At 43.0% G+C, this 21,221-nt stretch overlaps 1 protein-coding gene across 9 annotated transcripts in view; it reads right to left on the bottom strand.

The window, feature by feature from the left end:
* herc2 (HECT and RLD domain containing E3 ubiquitin protein ligase 2) overlaps positions 1 to 21,221 on the bottom strand; it is a 297,727-nt gene that overhangs the window by 177,523 nt on the left and 98,983 nt on the right. For all 9 annotated transcript variants that reach the window (XM_038818501.1, XM_038818504.1, XM_038818505.1 and 6 more), the window contains exons 11-18: positions 20,357 to 20,508; positions 18,100 to 18,257; positions 16,692 to 16,805; positions 13,945 to 14,196; positions 9,609 to 9,802; positions 7,495 to 7,695; positions 857 to 1,085; positions 358 to 482 (exon numbers count right to left, since the gene is read on the bottom strand). In XM_038818501.1, the coding sequence (XP_038674429.1) occupies positions 358 to 482; positions 857 to 1,085; positions 7,495 to 7,695; positions 9,609 to 9,802; positions 13,945 to 14,196; positions 16,692 to 16,805; positions 18,100 to 18,257; positions 20,357 to 20,508 (1,425 nt within the window). The remainder of the gene's footprint in view (positions 1 to 357; positions 483 to 856; positions 1,086 to 7,494; positions 7,696 to 9,608; positions 9,803 to 13,944; positions 14,197 to 16,691; positions 16,806 to 18,099; positions 18,258 to 20,356; positions 20,509 to 21,221) is intronic.

Genomic DNA, 21,221 nt, shown 5'->3' with positions numbered 1-21,221 from the left:
AAGAGTCAACAACATTCTGAGAGTCTGGATTCATACATAGGTCAGGCCAGGAAACGACGGCAGACTTCATTCACCAAAAGGCATTAGTGAACGAAATGGGTTTTAATGACAATCCAGTAGTTTCATATCTACTATTGATCGCAGCGTATTTTTTTATTGCATCTTTATTTAATTAATTGATTTTAAATTCCTCACCTGCCAGGTTAAGGATTAAACTCATGTCTTCAATCATTAGTTCAGGGGGGTTTCTGAATTTCTGGTCCAGTAACATAATCACTATGCTAACATACTCCCAGTCACAAATAATCAATGACAGTCTGAATACAGAAATAAGTTTAATGGAAAGGTTTTCATTACCTGGATTTCAGCTGTAATTGCAGCATTTAATGCTGACTCCAAGCCTCCATCTGCCATCAGACTGCTCACCAAAAGGTCAATCATAAATCGGCGACCTGGACTTACATTCATTTCATTCCCTGAAACTTAATTGCAATAAAATGAAAATAAAGTTGAATATGCAGGAAAATGTTTACAGGTTTAAAGTTTCAAGTCTTTGCACAGTGGTCTCAGTGATACATTGAGTTATATATTGGCCTTTTGCCCATTTCAACTTTGGGTTCAAAGGGTAAACTTCACCAAGATTCTGTGGGAAGTAAAATCCTGTCCTCAGTTTGGCAACAGTTGGCAACCTTGTCAAAGAAACCACATGGTGTATTACTAAAGTTGAAGTAGAGGTATGTTGCTCAGGTTTCACTGTACATTAGAACATGCTTTATCGGACCAGAGACCCATTGTTCGGGAATTAACAGTCGCGATTTCAACACAAACATTCCTCAAAAGAAAATCTCAGCCTTACCTGCATTAGGTAGCAATGCTGAAAGGGCTCTAGCTCTTTCTTCTGCTGTAGGGAGCAACACAGACCAGCCGCTCTGCAAGACGGCTTGTGCAGATGATTGGACTGTATTTAGAACTCCGGCATTGCTGGCAAGAGTCACCACAGTCTGTTTCAAGCTATTCAACAGAATGCTGCCTATGCCCAAACCAAGGCATTCTGGGTCAACTTGATGGCTAATAGCAGCATGAAGCTATAATAGAAGAGAAAAATTTATTATATGTTTAGGCTACTACACGGCTAAATTTCGTCACCCCTACTCGCATATTCCGAGTTTCAAAAGGCAGACAAAATAATATTTAGTTTTCAAAACATGAATTCTGGTCAGTCCATTTGTCCAGTATCCAGACATGGCAACACACAGCTGAGAAGAACTAAAATTTCAATCAATCAAGGTTACAAATGCATAACTTCACAAGAGTTATGTTTTAAAATGCCTCCTTTGACACATGATGAAAGAAGAATGTTCTGGATACAGGGGGTTGATGCTGCTCGAACTAAACCCCTGCCTGGAGACAAAGAAACATAGAAAATAAGAGCCCCCCCCCCCCCCAATAACCCCCGATTCCCTTATTAATCAAGATCTGTCTTAAAGACGCTCAGTGACTTGGCCTCCACAGCCTTCGGCAGCAATGAGTTCCACAGATTCAGAAGAAATTCCTCCTCATTTCAGTTTTAAAGGATCGTCCCTTCAGTCTGAGGCTGTGCCCTCAGGTTCTAGTTTCTCCTACTCGTGGAAACATCCTCTCCACGTTCACTCAATCGAGGCCTCTCAGTATTCTGTAAGTTTCAATCCCTCCTCATCCTTCTAAACTCCATCGAGTACAGACCCAGAGTTCTCAACTGCTCTTCATATGATATGCCCTTCATTCCTCATGGCTGATCATACAACTCAGTAACCTGTTTCCACTTTCCCCTGTGATGAACAACACACTGATCACAAAGTCAAGTAAAATAAAAAGCTTTTTGTAAGAATCAAAACTCACGGCCAGGAGTTGATTCTGGTGAGTATTTGTGACACAAGTAAAGTAAACTCAACATAATGCAAGTAAAATCAATATAATATAAATGTCTTTCAAAATCCCTAATACCCATTGGGATAAAACCATAACAAATAGAATTAGGAATAAGACTTAAACAGTTCAAATTATCCAAACAACAAATATAACAGGAGAATAATTTTTACTCCAAAATCTTGAATTGATAAACATAAAATTCTTCTTAACATCATTCGTGAAATCTTAAGCGAGAGACCCACAGAGATAACATTTTCCTCGAACCCATTAGTTTGACCATATATCAAGATGCATTGACACCAACACCGCAATTAAACAGAGATAACATGTCCTATAAATGACCTCATTAAAAAAAATGGTGGAGAGTTCTAGAAGCCAGGTATTTCTAATACACCTAATATAGGTAAAAGATAGCTGTTTAAGCATAAATATTAAGCCCCAGTTTTAAATTAAGCATTAAAAACACATATTCTGCAAATTCATTTAATCATTTTCTCCAACACAACTTTGAGGTACATAGTTTTAAAGTAACACAGAAGTCTGATAAGACAAACACTTTTCACTACATTTCTCCAAGGACAAGGGCTGAATCCATGGCAACGAGGTGACAAGAGCCCAGTAACTTAAAGGCTCTATTGTTCTCATTTCGGGCCATTAGTGATTACAGCCTGAATCACATTCCATAACAAGAGTCAATACCTATAACATCCTTTCTTCAGAATGGCTACTGAAAGAAAGTTCCTTTCAGGTTAAAAAGGGACCAAGCTGACACTATTCTTAAGAGAAAGATATATGAATCTACGGATATGTATTGCTGTCTCTAAGACCAAAAAGGTATAAGAGACAGATTCAAGAGAACCAGCACTCACTCTCGTGTCCTGCAAGAGGGTGTAGTTTCTGTTCTGTTCCCGCTTGTTTCGTCAAACAAGTCTCGCCAGACTTTTTAGAGTATTTTTTTTTATTTCTCTATTAAAAGATACTTTTGGATATCCGTATTTTAAGGACAAACTGTTAGCAGACTTACATTTTGTAGACTCTGTAACTCTGCTTTATATTCTAAAATGTTTGGAAGAACACCCCACTAAAAATATAAACTGTGACGTTACATTGAGTAAGTTTAATTTCCTAGTCTCATGTGAGTGTCCCTTTAAGAAAGGGTTTGGCCTATCACATAACTTGTAGCACGGCTTCAGTGATGTCATTTGTGGGTGAAGCTGGGCTGCGGCTGTCAGATGAGAGGGGTTTAGTGTTTTGGTTTCCAACTGCAGAAGAAAGAAGCAGTGTTTCCCTGTTTGTATTTTAAAGCTGTTTCAGTGTACTGAAGCACATTGGGTTTGGCATACTGCCTTGGTAACTTTAAAGATAGAGTTGCTTTTCTGAAGGAGTTTTGAATCTGCTGGTTGGAACTGGAACAGAATCTCTGGGACAGGACCAGTCCCATTCAAATGAGATGACAGTGTGCTGGGCCACGCCCTTGAAAGGGGTTTTGGTTTATTGGATTTTGTATTGAATTGGAACAGCTACTCAGGGGGATTCATTAAGAGTTTATAATCACATACATTAATCACATAGATTACTGTAGCTGTTGTGGGTTTTTTCATATTTCTAATAAATAACAAATTCTTGATAAGCGTTTCATAATTGTTAACTATATTCTTATAATAAACTTTGTTTTGCTAAAAGTGCCTAGAAAGTCTGATGAATCATACATGAAGCAAAGGCTCTTGTGCTCATCCTAGCCAAATTCAACATAAAAGTTAACGGTCAGGGGAGCTTCATAATACATGTTGGAGTCTCCAAGTCCTGTCCCATAACACAAGACATTCATTAGGATGTCCTGAGCAACAAGGATCCACGCTGAGAAAGTAACGATTTAGTATTGAGCGCCTTATCGGGACAATTCCCACTAGAATGTAACTGGAAGCTGTTTGACTGTTTAAGAGCTGGAAGAGAAATCTCTTTCCCTCTTTTGATGGCTGACGCAGACGAGTAAGATTAACCATGCAGGTCAGAAATCCTAAATCATTCACACTCCCCATGTCCCTCTATAAGAGCTATATCTAACTCCTTCTTGAAAACATGCAATGTTTTGGTCTCAACTGCTTTCTGTGGTAGAGGATTTCATAAGCTCAGCTCTCTGGGTGAAGAAATTTCTCCTCATCTCGGTCCTAAATGGTCTACCCCATATCCTCAGGCTGTGACCCCCTCCCTGATTCAGAACTCCCCCGTCATTGGAAACAGCTTCCTGCCTCTAGCCCGTTTAGTCCTGTTACAATTTACGAGGTTTCTAGGAGATCTCCCCCTCATTCTTCTGAACTCCAGTGGATATAATCCTAATCAACCAAATCTCTCCTCATACATCAGTCCCGCCATCCCAGCGGCATGGTGGTTAGCATAAATGCTTCACAGCTCCAGGGTCCCAGGTTCGGTTCCCGGCTGGGTCACTGTCTGTGTGGAGTCTGCACGTCCTCCCCGTGTGTGCGTGGGTTTCCCCCGGGTGCTCCGGTTTCCTCCCACAGTCCAAAGATGTGCGGGTTAGGTGGATTGGCCATGCTAAATTGCCCGTAGTGTCCTAAAAAGTAAGGTTAAGGGTGTGGGAGGTTGTTGGGTTACGGGTATAGGGTGGATACGTGGGTTTGAGTAGGGTGATCATTGCTCGGCACAACATCGAGGGCCGAAGGGCCTGTTCTGTGCTGTACTGTTCTATGTTCTATGCTCCTGCACTCTCTCCATAGCATGAACATCCTTCCTCAGAGTAGGAGACAAAAATAGCACACAATATTCCAGGTGTGGTCTCACCAAGCACCTGTAGGGCTGGTTTAGCTCAAGTGGCTAGACAGCTGGTTTGTGATGCAAAACAAAGCGGGTTCAATTCCCGTACCAGTTTAGCCAAACAGGCGCCGGAATGTGGCGACTAGGTGCTTTTCCGAGTAACTTCATACTTTTGACAGTAAAAGGGCTACTATTATGATAACTGCAGCAAGATATCCCGCTTCCTGTACTTGAATCCTCTCGCTATGAAAGCCAATATACCATTTGCCTTCTTCACCGCCTACCGAACTTGCATGCTGACTTTCAGCAACTAGTGTACAAAGACATCCTGGACTCATTGTACATTCCCCACTCCCAATTTTTGTTTTTATAAATTTAAGAGTAATCAATTATTTGGGTTGTGGGGGCGAACCCACGCAAACACAGGGAGAAGGTGCTCAATCCACACGTACAGTGACCCAGAGCCGGGATGAAAGCTGGGACCTCGGCGCCGGGAGGCTGCAGGGCTAATCCACTGTGTCACTGTGCTGCCCGTCCCTCTCCCAATTTATAGCCATTCAAATAATAATACGCCTTTCAATTTTTGCTGTCAAAGTGGATAATCTCACATTTATCCACATTATACTGCATCTGCCATTCATTTCCCCAGTCACTCAATTTGCCCATCCTCCTCACAGCTCACCTTCCCACCCAGCTTTGTGTCATCTGTAAATTTGAAGATATTACTTAGTTCCTTCACCAAATCATTAATATAATTTGTGAACAGCTGGGGTCCGAACACAATTCCCTGCGGTATGCCACTAGTCACTGCCTGCCACTTGGAAAAATATCCAATTATTCCTGTTCTTTGTTTCCTGTTTGCCAACCAGTTTTCTACCCATCTCAATACACTACTCCCAATCCTGTCCGCTTTAATTTTGCAGGCTAATCTCTTATGCGGGTCATTATCAAAAGCCTTCTGATGCCCAAATAAACCACATCCACTGGCTCCCTACCATCAACTCTACTAGTTACATCATAGAAGAATTCCAGTAGATATGTCAAGCATGATTTTTCTTTTGTAAATCCATGCTGACTTTGTCAGATCCAACCACAGTTTTGTAAGTGCGCTGCTATTAAATATTTTACAATGGACTCTAGCATTTTCTCCACCCATGACGTTAGGCTCAGTGCTCTGTAATTCCCAGTTTTCTCTCTCCCTTCTTTTTTAAACAATGGAGTTACATTAGCTACCCTCCAATCCATAGAAACTGTTCCAGAGTCTATAGAATATTGGAAGATAACCACCTTTCGTTGGAGAACAAGAACAGTGCACCATCCCACAGGTTTCCAGGCTGTAAATGGGAGCCCGGCAGGAAGAAAAAGTCAAATTTTAGGGTGGTTGGAACCTATCTAATTCACTTCCATTATGAAGTATGTTCGTCATTCACAATTTCACCCTTTGTGAGGATTCATGGGAAGATAACCCTGACAGGACCTTACTGTATTGAAAATAAGATGACAGGTTTCAAGCCCCGACACAGGGAGCTGCTTTTTGGAGACAGAATGGCCCGGAGAGAGAGAGAGAGAGAGAGAGAGAGAGAGAGAGAAAAGCGCACAAGGAGGCCGGCAAGAAGGAAGATACAGATCTTAAAGCATAAAAATGTTTATGTTAGTAACCAAACAGGATGCTGGTAAGAGTTGGCTCCCTCATTGAAGAGAAGGAAATGGAACAGACAGGACTTTGATATTTATAATCTTTATTGTCACAAGTAGGCTTACATTAACACAGCAATGAAGTTACTGTGAAAAGCCCCTCGTCACCACATTCCAGCTCCTGTTCGGGTACACGGAGGGAGAATTCACAATATCCAAATTACCTAACAGCGCGTCTTTCGGGATTTGTGGGAGGAAACCGGAGCACCCGGAGGAAACACACGCAAACACGGGGAGAACGTGCAGACTCTGGACAGACAATGGCCCAATCCGGGAATCGAACCTGGGGCCCTGGTGCTGTGCAGCAACAGTGCTACCCACTGTGCTACCATGCTGCTTTTGGAAATTTAATGGAACAAGGGGGCATCAAGATATGTCTCGCTGGTGTAAGTCAGTTCAGAGATACTCAGGGTGAATTAAGTGATTTTAGTAATAATAATAATAATCTCTTATTGTCACAAGTATGAAGTTACTGTGAAAAGGCCCTAGTCACCACATTCGGATACGCTGGTCCGGGAATTGAATCCATGCTGCTGGCCTTGTTCTGCATCACAAACCAGCTGTTCAGCCCACTGAGCTAAACCAGCCCATGGATTGTCAAAGGACACCGGAAGATTTAACCTGGCGTGGCAGGGAGACAGCATCCTGCTCAGAGTAATTTGGGACTTGGAACTCAACAATTAATTCTACATATTGGCTAGAAGCATAGCAGAAAGTAAAATCCTTTCGGACACATATTTAGATTGCTTTAGTTAGGCAATGCCAAAGTACCTTTTCTTTAGTTTGGTTTATTAGTTGTCTGTTCAGTAATACTTAGACCATTTTGATTTTAGTTTGTTTACTACAGTCAAAGTCTTAAAACGCAAAATCTTGTCCTGTATTTCTTTCCCTCAGTCACTGGGAAATTCACCACTTTTTCAAAAAAGATTACTTGTCTCGACATGGATCGTAATATCATTTAATATTTTAAACCATTCAGATTTCGCAATTGAATTCAACAATTTTTTTTCTCCAGAGCAATTTCAGTCTTAATGACCTAGACTGTTAACATTAATAGGAGGTTAAACCATGGTGAACTGAAATGCACAACTCTTGATTTAGCTGCAGACATCCCATTACCTGAAGTCTGAGTAGGTTGAGTGTTGCTACGGCCATACATTCTTTCTCCTGTGGTGGAGGCCAATCCGAACTACCATCCATTCCTTCGCACACTTGCCGCAACAGCAAATCCAGTTGCTCAAACGTCATCTGGCAAACATCCACCACAAAGGGTACACGAAGGCCAATTGACCATTCTGAACATGATGACCAAGCAAAGCTCTAAAGGAACAGAAAAAATGATTTTAACACACAGCCAAATTGTGCAGCTGTAATGCTGTTATTTTAATGACAGATAAACTAGAATTAATTCTTACAACTCAAAACTTAAAATCCTAAAATAATGAAAATACCATGGATGCCGGATTCCAAAACATGAACAGAGAGCGCAGAAAAAACTCAGCAGGTCCGGCAGCATCTGCAAGGAGATAAAATACAGCCAATGTTTCAAATCCATCCTCGAAATGTTGGCTCTGTTTTCTGTCACTACACATGTTGCCAGATCTGCTGAGTTTTCCCACATCTAGTTTCAAAATTCAACCTGCTCTTGGCTCTTTCGTCGAGAAAATCCAGATTAGTGAGTGACATGCAGACCAGGAAGGTACCAGGCTTCATTCCCTGATGAAAAACAAACTACAGTACAAGCAACTGCATCATCTGTGAGTTGGAGAGTGTTGAAACATCTGCCGATGCTGCAAATCATTTGGCACCTAATGGGTTGAGGGTGTGCACATCAGCTGAGAAAAAGCTGGGCTCAGATGTTCTCTATGATATCCTGGCATGCACCAAGGAAAGATGGCACGAGAATGATGGGCACTAGGACAATGTCCGGGAAATGTAACCTATCTAAATGTAACTCAAGGTGTCAAAACCTTAAACAGGAAGTCAATTGTTAAGAGAATTTTTTTTATTTTTTTTTATAAATTTAGAGTACCCAATTATTTTTTTCCAATTAAGGGGCAATTTAGCATGGCCAATCCGCCTACCCTGCACATCTTTGGGGTTGTGGGGGCGAAACCCACGCAGACACGGGGAGAATGTGCAAACTCCACAAGGACAGTGACCCAGAGCCGGGATCGAACTTGGGACCTCGGCGCCGTGAGGCAGCAATGCTAACCACTGTGCCACCGTGCTACCCTAGAGAATATTTTTTTTAATGGATAATTAACATACATTTACATTTTTACTCAATTTCAATGAAGAATTATTACAAAACAAAACCCTTAACAAAGACTGGCCTCAAATCCTATTAAAATCAATTCAAACAAATGCAAATATTCCATTTTTATTTTCGGGGAATAAATAAATTGAACCTCAACAGGTTAGAGATTGCCACTAACTCTTCCATCAAGGGTCACAGGCTCAAGCTTGTATAAAAAAAGCACAGGTGGATTAGGTTCAAATACATCACACAGAAAAAGCGGTGAACACACAGAACAGACCGTATAGGAAGTGTGGAAACAAATCAGGAAGAATTGCTTAAATATTTCAGAGTTTGGTCAAATGAATGTTTTGTTTTGCTCTTTGGAACCAGCCTTGAAAGGTTCTTGAAAACTTCATAGAAACCACATTTGCACAGCCCTTGCATTGAATAGCCAATGAAGGTTGGAGTCCATCCTTTCTCCAAGGCCACAAATACCATCTTTTTTCACAGCGATAGAAAACCCTTTGAAGATGCTCTGGTATTTTCCAGAATGCACCTTAATGCGACCAGATCCAAGGGCACAACAGCAGTTTTCCCAAGACATTTCATTTGCTTGGATATCTACCCATATCAAGTACATTTGGAAGAATGACTGATATTATTCATCTCCTCAAATTGATCCCACCATGACCACTAAGAAACCTGTAGCTATCATGAAATGAAAATCGCTTATTGGCACGAGTAGGCTTCAAATGAAGTTACTGTGAAAAGCCCCTAGTCACCACATTCCGGTGCCTGTTCGGGGAGGCTGTTACGGGGGTGCTACATCCTTGAATTTTCCCCCACAGTTCAAGTGAATTCTACTTGAAAATGTCTTGCTCTCACCAGTACTGAGATCCTATTGCCAATACAAAAAAGGGTGGAATTGAAATTTTCATTAAGGAAATCACCTCAGGGACATGTGTATCTTTGAAATTCAATAACATCTTACCTGAGCAGCCCCACAAGCAATACCAACGATGTGCTTTGTATCTAGACCTGGCAGTGCAGATGGTTCTGGTTTAGTTATCCTCAGAGTATCAAAATGCTGACACTGATCATTGCTGCCCCAACTATGAACTTCGCCATCTTCAGTCAGTACCATGCAGTGTGTGGATCCAACAGCTACATCAACTACTTTTTTACCTGCAATTAAACAAAATAACCCATAAAACAAATTGCTTAGCATCTGAAGAGGACCTACGTATATCCAAATACTTTCAAATTGAGTAGAATAAGTAGGTTAAAACCCTGAAGAGGGGAGCGGGGCAGCAAAAAAATGAAAGGGACAAAGCCACAGGGGATTGGTCCGGGAGCGAGTTGGAGCCCAAACTAAACTAAAATAGACACCTCTAAATACATACTCTGGTCATAGTGGGGAGTGTGTCAGGATATTGCTGTAAAACCTTTTTCTGTCCCGTGTTGCCCTTTTTATCCCTGCCCTGCTGCCTGCCTTGATCTACATTCTTCTGTTAAACTACAGATTTTAAACAAAGCTGGAACCCCTTACCCAGTCCTGATTGGCCAGGCCAAGACATCCCCTTTAGGTTCTGTGGCAGAACCTATGATGTTGTTTTGATAGACTTGGCATGCAGCCAAATCAGTGTATATAGGATTCTCAGCCAGCTCCTGTTGTTTCCTGTGGTTGGTGAAGCCAGTCAGAAACTTTCAGGAACGAAGGCAGGACTTCTGAACAGTTCCATCTTTCGTTCGGTTATGTGAAGAAAGCCAACTAGTAGGGGCCTTCAAGAATCTCCATCTCCTCTCTCTCACTGCCAGATTTTAAGAGGCATTCTAGTCAAATCTGTGAAGACTTTCTTGATTAAAGGAACGCAGACGGCCATCAGAACTAGGAAAGAGATTTTGAATGTGAAAGTGCAAGCTGCTTTCCCACAGGTCAGTAAACTTCGAACGGCATGAGTCAGGGGCTTGGAAGAGCTCAAGATTGAAGTTTAAACTGAGAATATTCCTCAAAGTATGGCCTATGTTCATAGAATTTATCATAAAATTTACAGTGCAAAAGGAGGTCATTCGGCTCATCGAGTCTGCACCGGCTCTTGGAAAGAGCACCCTACCCAAGGTCAACACCTCCACCCTACCCCCATAACCCAGTAACCCCACCCAACACCAAGGGCAATTTTGGACACTAAGGGCAATTTATCATGGCCAATCCACCTAACCTGCACATCTTTGGACTGTGGGTGGAAACCAGAGCACCCGGAGGAAACCCATGCACACACGGGGAGGATGTGCAGACTCCGCACAGACAGTGACCCAAGCCGGAATCGAACCTGGGACCCTGGAGCTGTGAAGCATTTGTGCTATCCACAATGCTACCGTGCTGCCCGCTAAGGGCACGCTAAGTTCAGACAACAAAAATAAAACCTGTGTTTACTCAGGAAGTCTGTAATAATCTCAGAAGCAAAAGCTCCATCTAGTGGTAGAAAGCTAGAAGTGCACCAATCTGAGCATCTTGTGTACAGCACCATCTGGTGGCCGGTGATGAAAATTGCACTGATCTGAACACCCTTCAATCCCTTTTCTTCCACCCCCACCAACCCTTACATTGTGTCTGCCTTGTGTGTCTGTGTAGAGGATGGGACGATGTTTGGTGATTAGATAGACCGATAGACCATTGTTCTGTTATTTCTTTATTTATATTAATCTTTTCCTCTTTTTATTAATAAACGGTGTGTTAATGTTTTACGTCTAAATCTGGGGGGGCGATACTCCGAGCCCCACGCCAGGCCGGAGAATCGCCCTGGCGCGCAATTTTCCGAGGTGCGGAGAATCAACACCATTTGCGCCGGCGGGTTTGACACGGCATCGGCCGCTGGAATCGGCGAGGCCGCCGATTCTCTTGCCCGGATGGGCTGAGCAGCCGTGCGGATACGACAGAGTCCCGCCGGCGCCGTTCACCCCTGGTCGCTGCCGGCAGGAACTCTGCGTGAAGGGCCGGGGGACGGCCTGTGGGGCGGGGGAAAGCGATCCTTAACCCAGGGGACGGAGGCCTCCAATGGGTCTGGTCCGCGATTGGGGCCCACCGATTGGCGTGCCGGACTCTTCCCCACCCCGGGTCTACATTGTTCCGTGGCCGGCCCCTGAACACTGACGCCATGTTGAGTCCGGGTCGGCGTGCAGATGTCCCCAGCGCATGCGCAGGTTGGTGCGGTCCAACTGCGCATGCGCGGGTTGGCGCAGCGCCCATTTGGCGCCGGGAAGGGAGGCTGGAGCGTCACTTGTGGAGTCACTTGTCGGCCAGCAGATTTCCTTCCCTAAATAGCATTAGTGAACCAGATGTGCTTTTACGATAATCGATGATAGTTTCAGATTACCATCATTGAGACGACCTTTATCTTCCAGGTTTATTAACTGAATTCAAATTTCACCAGCTGCTATGGTGGGATTTGAATCAGAAACTGTTGTCTGACTAAATGTTTACAAGTAACTTTATTTATACAGGTTGAGTACTCGGCCACAAATAACTGAATCAATGCTACATTTTCCGGGGCCAGAGTTTTCTGCCTCCGCCATGGAGAGATGTGCCACAGGACATGTGAGCTAGCCAAAAGTCCACTGACTTTCAGCAGGACCAGAAGATCCCGACGGCGGGCGGTGCAGGAAAATCCCACCCCGATTTCTTATTAAACTGTGCAAGTGGAGTACTAAATGGGCACAGCAGAAACTATGCTGAACAAATGTTCCAGATTGAACCACACCAAGGTTTATAGACAAAAAAGTTATGCACTAAGTATTTTGTAAAAACTGCACGGCATTTGCACGTTCTCAGTGTCTGAGTGGATTTCTCCGGGTGCTCCAGTTTCCTCCCTCAGTCCAAAGGTGTGGTTAGGTGGATTGGCCACTCTAAATTATCTCTAGTGTCCAAAACGATGTGCAGGTTAGGTGGGGTTTCAGGGATAAAGTGGGGCAGTGGGCCTAGGTAGGGTGCTCTTTCGGAGGGTCAGTGCAGACTTGATGGGCCAAATTACCTCCTTGCGCAATGTAGGGATTTTACGTAGCAATCAATTTAAAAACATGAGAGATTGCTTACAATTGATCTACACAACATTCCTTCACCTGTGCTGGGTCCAAGCTCATGCACGAGGGCCAAAGAGCTAATAAATTATGATTGACGTGAATGCCTCTCTATCAAATAGGAAAATATACCATGTATTGTGGAACTAAGTTCTATAATCAAGAACATCCCCTCTAGCTTAATGTCTTGTCTACAAATGTCAATAAAATAAACAACCAGATAATCTACTTAGCTTTGGTTGAGGGATGCTTATTGAATAGAACATGAGAACACCCAGCTCTTCTTCAAATGGTGCCACAGGATCATTTATAATTTTATATTCGTCTGAGAAGGAAGAATGGGATTTACACTGGTCTTCTTACCAACATTGACAGATGTTTCCCTTCCATCCTCCCCAGTCTGTTGAACATTACCTAAAGCTGGATTCAGCAAATTAACATTGCTAAGCGAACACTTTTTTTCTGGATTTTCCTACGTCCGTGAACAATTGCTTTCAATGTTTCTTGTATTCCGCAGACTTAAAAACCATGATTTTCAAAACTGAACACATTTAGCTTGCCCAGTCACGACTCTCTATGGGCTAAATGAAACAATAAGCTCTTTGACTGGTGATATTTTTCCCTGACCCAATATTTATGTTATCCCATTTGTACTGTCAAGAGGCAAGACCTCTCCCACAAACGTGTTACGATCAACTGTACTTAACCTACTACTGAGGTTAGATATTTCAATACAGGCTGGACTTGAACCTGGGATTTTGATGCTCTGTTACAAACCAATTTGTCACTTTAGCCACCAGGAATGCAAGTTTAATTTCGCGTTTTGGGACAATTCTATGAAATAAGAACAAGTTGCAAGCATATAGCCCCCAATGCTGTACAACCACCTAAAAGGTGCCACGTAGGAACGTTCTTAAACAAAATTTTACATCAAGCCACATATGGAAATGTTAGAACAGACGGCCAAAAAGCTTGGTCAACGAGGTCAGTTTTTGAGGAGCGACGCAGAGAGCTTGAGGAACAAAATCTGAGAGTTTAGAGCCCTGGCAGCTGGTTAGGTGTTGCCAGGACTAATGTAGGTCAGCAAACATGAGGTGGTGGGTGATTGATACGTGGTCCATGTTATATGGGTAGCAGAATGAGGAAGATGGGAGGCCAGCTGGGATACCATTGAAATAGCAAATCCAGGGGCAACAAAGGCATGCATGCAAAGGCTTTCAGCATCAGATGAGCTGAAGCTAGACAGTACTAACCCTGAAGACACTCCAATAATTTAGGATATCGCACATGCTCTTCAGTTCCATGTCCAAGTCTTTGGGTATCACCCTTTCCCCAAGTGTAAATCTGTCCATCTTTTGTAATTGCAACTGAAAATTGGCTGCCACAGCGCACTTTTATAATATCAAGGTCTTGAAGCTTCTCGATCAACTTGGGGGTTTTACAGCCGTCACTGCCACCTCTGCCCAATTTCCCATAGTCGCCATCTCCCCAGGACCATACTTGACCTGCACAGAAATTAAAAGCACACATTAAGCTCACATGCCTTCCTTCCTCTTAAAATAAGTTGTTCAAGAATCAAACAGTAAAATAAATTCAAAGTAAAATGCTATTATATAAGAATAATAGCACTGAAATGGAGTACATAATAACACTTGCAGAAGATACACCACAGTATCAAATGGTTCCTTATCAGAAGTAGCTGCTCCCTCCCATTTGCCAAATGTGCAGATGAAACAGGAGAAGAATTCAATTACATAGTAATAGATCACATCATTAAAAAGTACCCTTCCAGACAACCAGCAAACATTTTTTAAAAATTAATTCAGCACACTGCCTCCAAATTAGTAGTGTTTTCTTCAACCAGTGAACAAAATGCACAAGTATAACCTGCAGACCAACATAGTTATTTTTTTACTTGTTCATTCATGCGATGTGGGCATCGCTGGCTAGGCCAGCATTTATTGCCCATCCCTAATTGCCCTTGAGCTGGTATGAGCTGTCTTCTTGAACCACTGCAGTCCTTATGGTGTAGGTACATTCACAGTGCTGTTAGGAAGGGTGTCTCAGGATTTTTATCCAGCGGTATTAAAGGATGGTGCAATAATTCCAAGTTAGGATGTTGTGTGGCTTGGAGGGGAACTTGCAGGTGGTGGTGTCTCCATGCATCTGCTGCCTTTGTCCTTCTAAATGATAGAAGCTGTGGGATTGCAAGGTTCTATTCAAGGAGCCGCGATGAGTTGCTGCAGTGCACCTTGTAGATGGTACACATTGTGGCCACTGTGCACCGGCGGCAGAGGGAGTGAATGTTTACGGTGGTGGAGGGTTGCTAATCAAGCAGATTGCTTTGTTATGGACTGTGTCGAGCTTCTCGAATGTTGTTGGATCTACACTCATCGAGGCAAGTGGAGAGTATTCCATCACCTTCCTGATTTGCCACAGAGTACCTCGCCTCTTCACCTGCTCTGCTCGTCATAGTATTTCAATAGTCGATCTAGTTCCGTTTCTGGTCAATGGCAACCCCTAGGTCGTTGATAGTAGGGGATTTAGCAATGGTAACCCCATTGAATGTCAAAGGGAGATGGTGAGATTTTCTCTTGTTGGAGCTGGTCATTGCCTGCCACAAAATATTACTTGCCACTTACCAGTTCAAACCTGAAAGTTGTCCAGGTCTTGCTGCATGTGGACCCAGACTGTTTCAGTATATTGCCTCATTAGACACCATTTTAAATAGGCCTACTCAAGGCTCAAATTACAAAAGAACCCTTTTAATTTATGTTTTTTTTTGTAAATTCATTAATGGGGTGTGGCAAGACCAGCATTTATTGACCATTTGTTGAGAATTTTCCTTGAGAAAATCATGGCAACTAAGTGGCTAACTCGGCCATTTCAGAGGGCAGTTGTTGCTTTAGGTCTGGAGTCATATCATACATATATACCACACACACATATACACACGCACATATTTTATACATACATATATATATATATATATATATATATATATATAGGCCACCCCAAGACCAGGGAAGCAAGGTAGATTTCCTTCCCCAAAGACCATGAGTGAACTTGAACTGGTAGCATTCCAGATTTATTTAAATTACTTATTTTAAATTCCCCATCTGCCACGATGGAATGTGAACCTGGATTATTCATCCGGACCCCTAGATTCCTAGTCCAGTAACAAAAAAATCTGAAGGCGAGACGTTCTTACTTAGTTTTTTGCCCTTTTCAGCTGTTGGCCATCCTACTTTTGACACTACTTTGAAGCAAGCTGGCAGACAAACCACCCGATTCATTGCCTCTCCAAATATCACCACAAAACAGAACAAATCACAAATCCTTCTCTCAATAAACACTCCATGATATATTTCATAGCACCAAACAAGTTAACCATTAAAACATTCTACTCCACGTTTGTATAGGTTTAAGCTGGGGCATCCAAGATCAGTACACCATTCATAGAACATAGAAAAATACAGCACAGAACAGGCCCTTCGGCCCACGATGTTGTGCCGAACCTTTGTCCTAGATTAATCATAGAATTTACAGTGCAGAAGGAGGCCGCTCGGCCCATCGAGTCTGCTCTTGGAAAGAGCACCCTACCCGAGGTCAACGCCTTCACCCTATCCCCATAACCCAGTAACCCCACCCAACATTAAGGGCAATTTTGGACACTAAGGGCAATTTATCATAGCCAATCCACCTAACCTGCACATCTTTGGACTGTGGGAGGAAACCGGACAATTCAGCCTATCTTTTTACAGAAACCAATGATCCTGCAACAGCATCATTTAAAAAAAAAATAATTTCAGTCTTTTGGCTTCCACGACCATAGTCAGGAGGCCATTCGAATTAGTCACTCCCTCCATGGAAAAGTGCTTCAATCACGATATGAGCCTTGAATTTGCCTTTTGACACTTGTCTCTGCTGCCCCACAGGCTCTCGTGCGACAGTTGTAGTTTTACTTCAACTGTGCTGCAAATTATTTGGCATTATTTACCATTCTCAGCCACAGCTAGTGTCTGGGCATCCCCACTGCCACAAGCAACATCAATAATTTTCAATCCTTTCAATCCAGTCACCAGTAGGGGTGTAGTCTGATCTTCACTGGAACCTGGGAAGACACAAATAGTCAAGATTAAGTTTCTAGTAACAGCTGAAATTACAAAAACAAAATGGGAGGGCAGGTTAAAATAACACTTTTTCAAAAGTGAGGGAGATTTCTCTTGTTCACCAAGTGTAGCAAAAGCCATAAACTTATTTATAAGCATTTTTATAGAGCATCTTTCCAAATTTGTTAAATGCAATGCAAACATTTCAATTGACTCTGTTTAGGTTGTTAAAGAAATAAAAACTGAGAATCATGTAAAACCCTTCCTTATTTTTTTTTCCCCCGGAGGTTGTCTTAAACGCAAAAGTGAAGAGCTGAGATTTTCATCAGATGTTACATCCAGCAAAATCAAACACATTTACAAAAAGTATTTCGAAAACTCACAAACAGTCGACAGGAAATTTTCCCCAAGATTTTCAGCCTTCTGAGGAAGAGGCGTATCACACGACAGAGGGACTTACAGAAATCAGAAATATTGACAAATCCAATTGTCGGCCTTAAACAAAGCTTATAGAACATAAAAAGAATCGAGCGCCCGGCCTTGACGCTTGCGTGAAAGCGGCATGCCGGGAATGACGCGGCCAGCGGCGCCGAAGTGACGCCAGCCGCGCATGCGCAGGTTGGCCGGCTCCATCTTCCCCTCCACTGCCCCGCAAGACATGGCGGCTTGATCTTGCGGGGCGGCGGAGGAAAAAGAGTGCGTCGTTTACAGAAGCCAGCCCGACGATCAATGGCCACCGATCGCGGGCCAGACATCTGCTGAGCACGCCCGTGGTGCTCAATCCTCCCTCCGCCCCCCACAGGTCCCACACTAACCTGTCGCGCGCTGTTCACGCCGGCAGCGACCAGGTGTGGTTGGCTCCGCCGTGAACCGGTTGGGTTCGGCAGGCCGCTCGGCCCATCCGGCCTGTCGAAAAACGTGACACGTCATTTTGGGGGTGTTGGGAGAATCGCGTGGGGTGCCAGGGCGGCGTGGTGTGAGAATCGCCCGGCCCTCCCGCGATTCTCCCACCCGGCGTGGGGTGCGGAGAATCGCGCCCCAAGTCTTCATAAATATTTACTCCACTGTCAAGTAAAGACAGCTTATCTCGAGATATCCCCGCCACACAAAATTATTAGACATTTACAAATTCCAAATCAAATTTCTGTTTCGGGTAATTACATTGTAAAGTATTTGGCAAAGTGCTGTGCAAACCAGAATACTATATTTTGCAATATCCAAGATCTAAAAGGGGAAATATGTTTCATATCTGTCAAAATGTAGAAAGAATTTCCATCAGACAAATTGCATCCATACCATGTCCAAGTCGACCATAGTTTCCTCTTCCCCATGTATACAGTTCTCCTTCTGAGGTTATAGCTGCACTGTAGGTGCTTCCACACGCTATATGAACAACATGTTTTCCCACTTGCTTCCCTGACAAGGCAGCTACCATTTTTGGCTCTTCAAGGGAGCTGTTGAAAGCACACAAAAATATAATAAAACAAAATTCACTTTATTCAACTCTCTGCAAAAGTTATTTCACAAATATAGATTATGACTATTCACAACATTTTTAAATAAATGAGGTTCGTTAGTGTCACGTCAATTAGCATAGCAGAGCACACCAAATATGCAGACCCCTCAGTGAAAGTTTAAAAAAAGTATAAAAGAGCACAACTTGGCAAATCAATTTCCCGTATAATTTTATGTTCAAGACATAGCTAAGTATCAAATTTAATCTACCGGAAAAACGTTAGCTCAAGATCAGAGTTTAATTTTCGACGTTTTGTTCTAACACACTCTTATATTGACAAATCGGCACTGACATTAGCTAGCACTTGAACATTTTAAAGTTTTGAAATCCGGCTTTATAGATAAAACTGTTCACTCTCTCTCTGGGGTACAATACATTTTTAAGAATATATGGAGTCACGTACAATCCCTGGTAAATTTTAATTCTGTCACAACATGCAAACAGTAGGTAGGGCTTCCAATCTATCTCAAGTTTGAAGAGGAAGAGGCTATACTTCATTCAAGTTGACATCAATCATCAGTCTACCATTGACAGAAATTTGAAAATAGAATATCAGGTTGTGTACCAGGCCAGGAAAAGATACAATATCTCATTGATTACATCATTACGGTTTGTTAATGCATATAGATTGAGCAAATCAAATTGCCATTGCGACAGATTCCTGGAGTGTATACAGGATGGTTTTCTGGACCAATATGTTGAAGAACCAGCTGGGGAACAGGCCATCCTAGACTGGGTATTGTGTAATGAGAAATAAATAACTGCAATCTAATTAAGTGAGGCTTTTTGGAGACGAGCGACCATAACATGGTAGAATTCTTCATCAAGACGGAGAGTGGCTGGGGGTCCCCATGCAAGGATTGCACCGGAATTACCCAGGAAGTTCAAACTTCCAATAGACAGTTACCCTGCACTGGGAACCATCCTATAAGCCGATTTAAAGCAAAAGCTTTGGATAGTTCCAACTCTCTGAGCAGAATAGTTACCCAGGAAAGGTTAGAAGAATTAAAACTACTTCCAACTCCTGGGCACCCATAACACTGGCGCCCCTTACCAACAGCCCGCCTACTGCCACCCTTTCAATCTCTCGCTACTCTCCCATTTAATTCCCCCTCCCGACTCACCAGTTATCCTCCCAACACCCTCTCCCCCAACCGGCCACCCAGCCCTCCCCTCATTGACTTCCGACTCGCGTCTCCCAATCCACCCCCATCGAACCCACTTACCATGCACACTTTACCTTCTCCCAATGTGACTGAGCATTTGAACTTATCTGCTTTATGGCAGATACTGCTGCAAAAAAGGGGTGGTTTCACTTCCCTCGGCATTGCAGCACTCGACTGAGAGAATTACTGAACAGCTGCACTGCACTTGTCTCACCCTGCCAGGGCCGAATGTCGGACAAGAAAGGTACGGCTACATTCTAGAGTGCAAGTAAAAAGGAGTGGAATGGCAACCCAACTGTGATTCCAATTCTCGGATGTTTTGGCCTAATCTTAACTCCTTGCCGAGTATTAAATGTACAAATTAAACTTATTGGGATTCTCCACTGACTGATGGCAAAATCGCGAAACGAGATTGGGCAGAGAATAGGTTCCGACCCTAAAACTCGCGGCAGGCGCCAATTTGATGCCAAATCACTATTCTCCATCACCTCGACAGCAGCGTTCAAAAGCACAAAAACGTTCCGATTATGGCATTAATTGGGATCAAATTGGCAATATCAGAGGATATTGCTGGCAATGAAAATAGAAAGATGTCTCTTATACAATAAAAAAAAAACTGCGGCTGATGCATAGTGCTGGCATTGAGTAGGTGTTGAATTTTGCATCTTGTGCTGTGGTTGGCACTGGGTTCGCAAACACATTAAGAGTAACACTGCCTGGCACGTGCATGTTCAAATTGGCGAGCACACAAATTCACACTAATGAATATCATCAAACAATTATTTGAGGTCTTTTCAACTTCTTTCACAACACCTATCGAGTTATTCACTGCAGTTGTACCCCAGCAATTGAAAGGTTTTCCAATACATACACAGTATCTCCATGGCCAAGTCTTCCACCATCACCACAGCCCCAAGAGAAAACCTCCCCAGCCGCAGACAAAGCCAGAAAATGTTGACCATCTGGGTGTGCTGCAATTTTTACAATATTCCGTGAAGCAAGTCCTTGAACCAACTGTGGTGCCTGTTGAAACAAAAGAGAAATTATGACCATTTCAGTAACATTTAAGCATAATCTAAACAAGTCTCTTCCTGAAGGAAGCGAGACTCGTGTATTTTAAAAACCGAACCAAACCCAAATACCGCCCATCGGTTTACGATAGGGTAAAGCTTCAAGGATATCAAAATTATAAAAGATTATTAAAAAACATAGATCGATTAAGAATGGCAACAAAAATCAAAATCGTTCCAAATTTAATGGGGACAGAAACATTAGAGAAATGTCAGGGCGGTGGTGGGCAACTTGCAGCCTGTGGTCCAAGTGCGGCCCATAATGCATTTTGTTGACCGCTGCCCACACGCAGGGTTGCCACATTCTGCTGATTTCTGTCCCCATAGTATTTTCAGGCCGGTATGACTTAAGTGATGTGCACGCAAAGCAAGGGTAAGTGAAGTGAGGTGTAAGCTGATTGCATACAGCATTGACTGTGATAGCCGCGTGTCCTCTCTATTACTGACCAAGTCTGATTTTAATCTTGCAGCCCACTGAGATGAAGGGCCATTCATGTGGCCCACTCACTAGTCTAGGTTGCCGGTCACTGCTTTATGGTCTGTCATTTAGACCCTATCTAGGTTAGTGTGGAAAATAAAAGCTCACAGTGTAGGGGGTAATATATTAACATGGATAGAAGAGTGGCTGGCTGAGTATGCGCAAATGGGTCTTTTTGTGATTGGCAG

Source organism: Scyliorhinus canicula, chromosome 14 (assembly GCF_902713615.1).
Source record: "Scyliorhinus canicula chromosome 14, sScyCan1.1, whole genome shotgun sequence".
Classification (NCBI taxonomy): Eukaryota; Metazoa; Chordata; class Chondrichthyes; order Carcharhiniformes; family Scyliorhinidae; genus Scyliorhinus; species Scyliorhinus canicula.
This window is presented reverse-complemented; position numbering and strand designations above follow the sequence as displayed.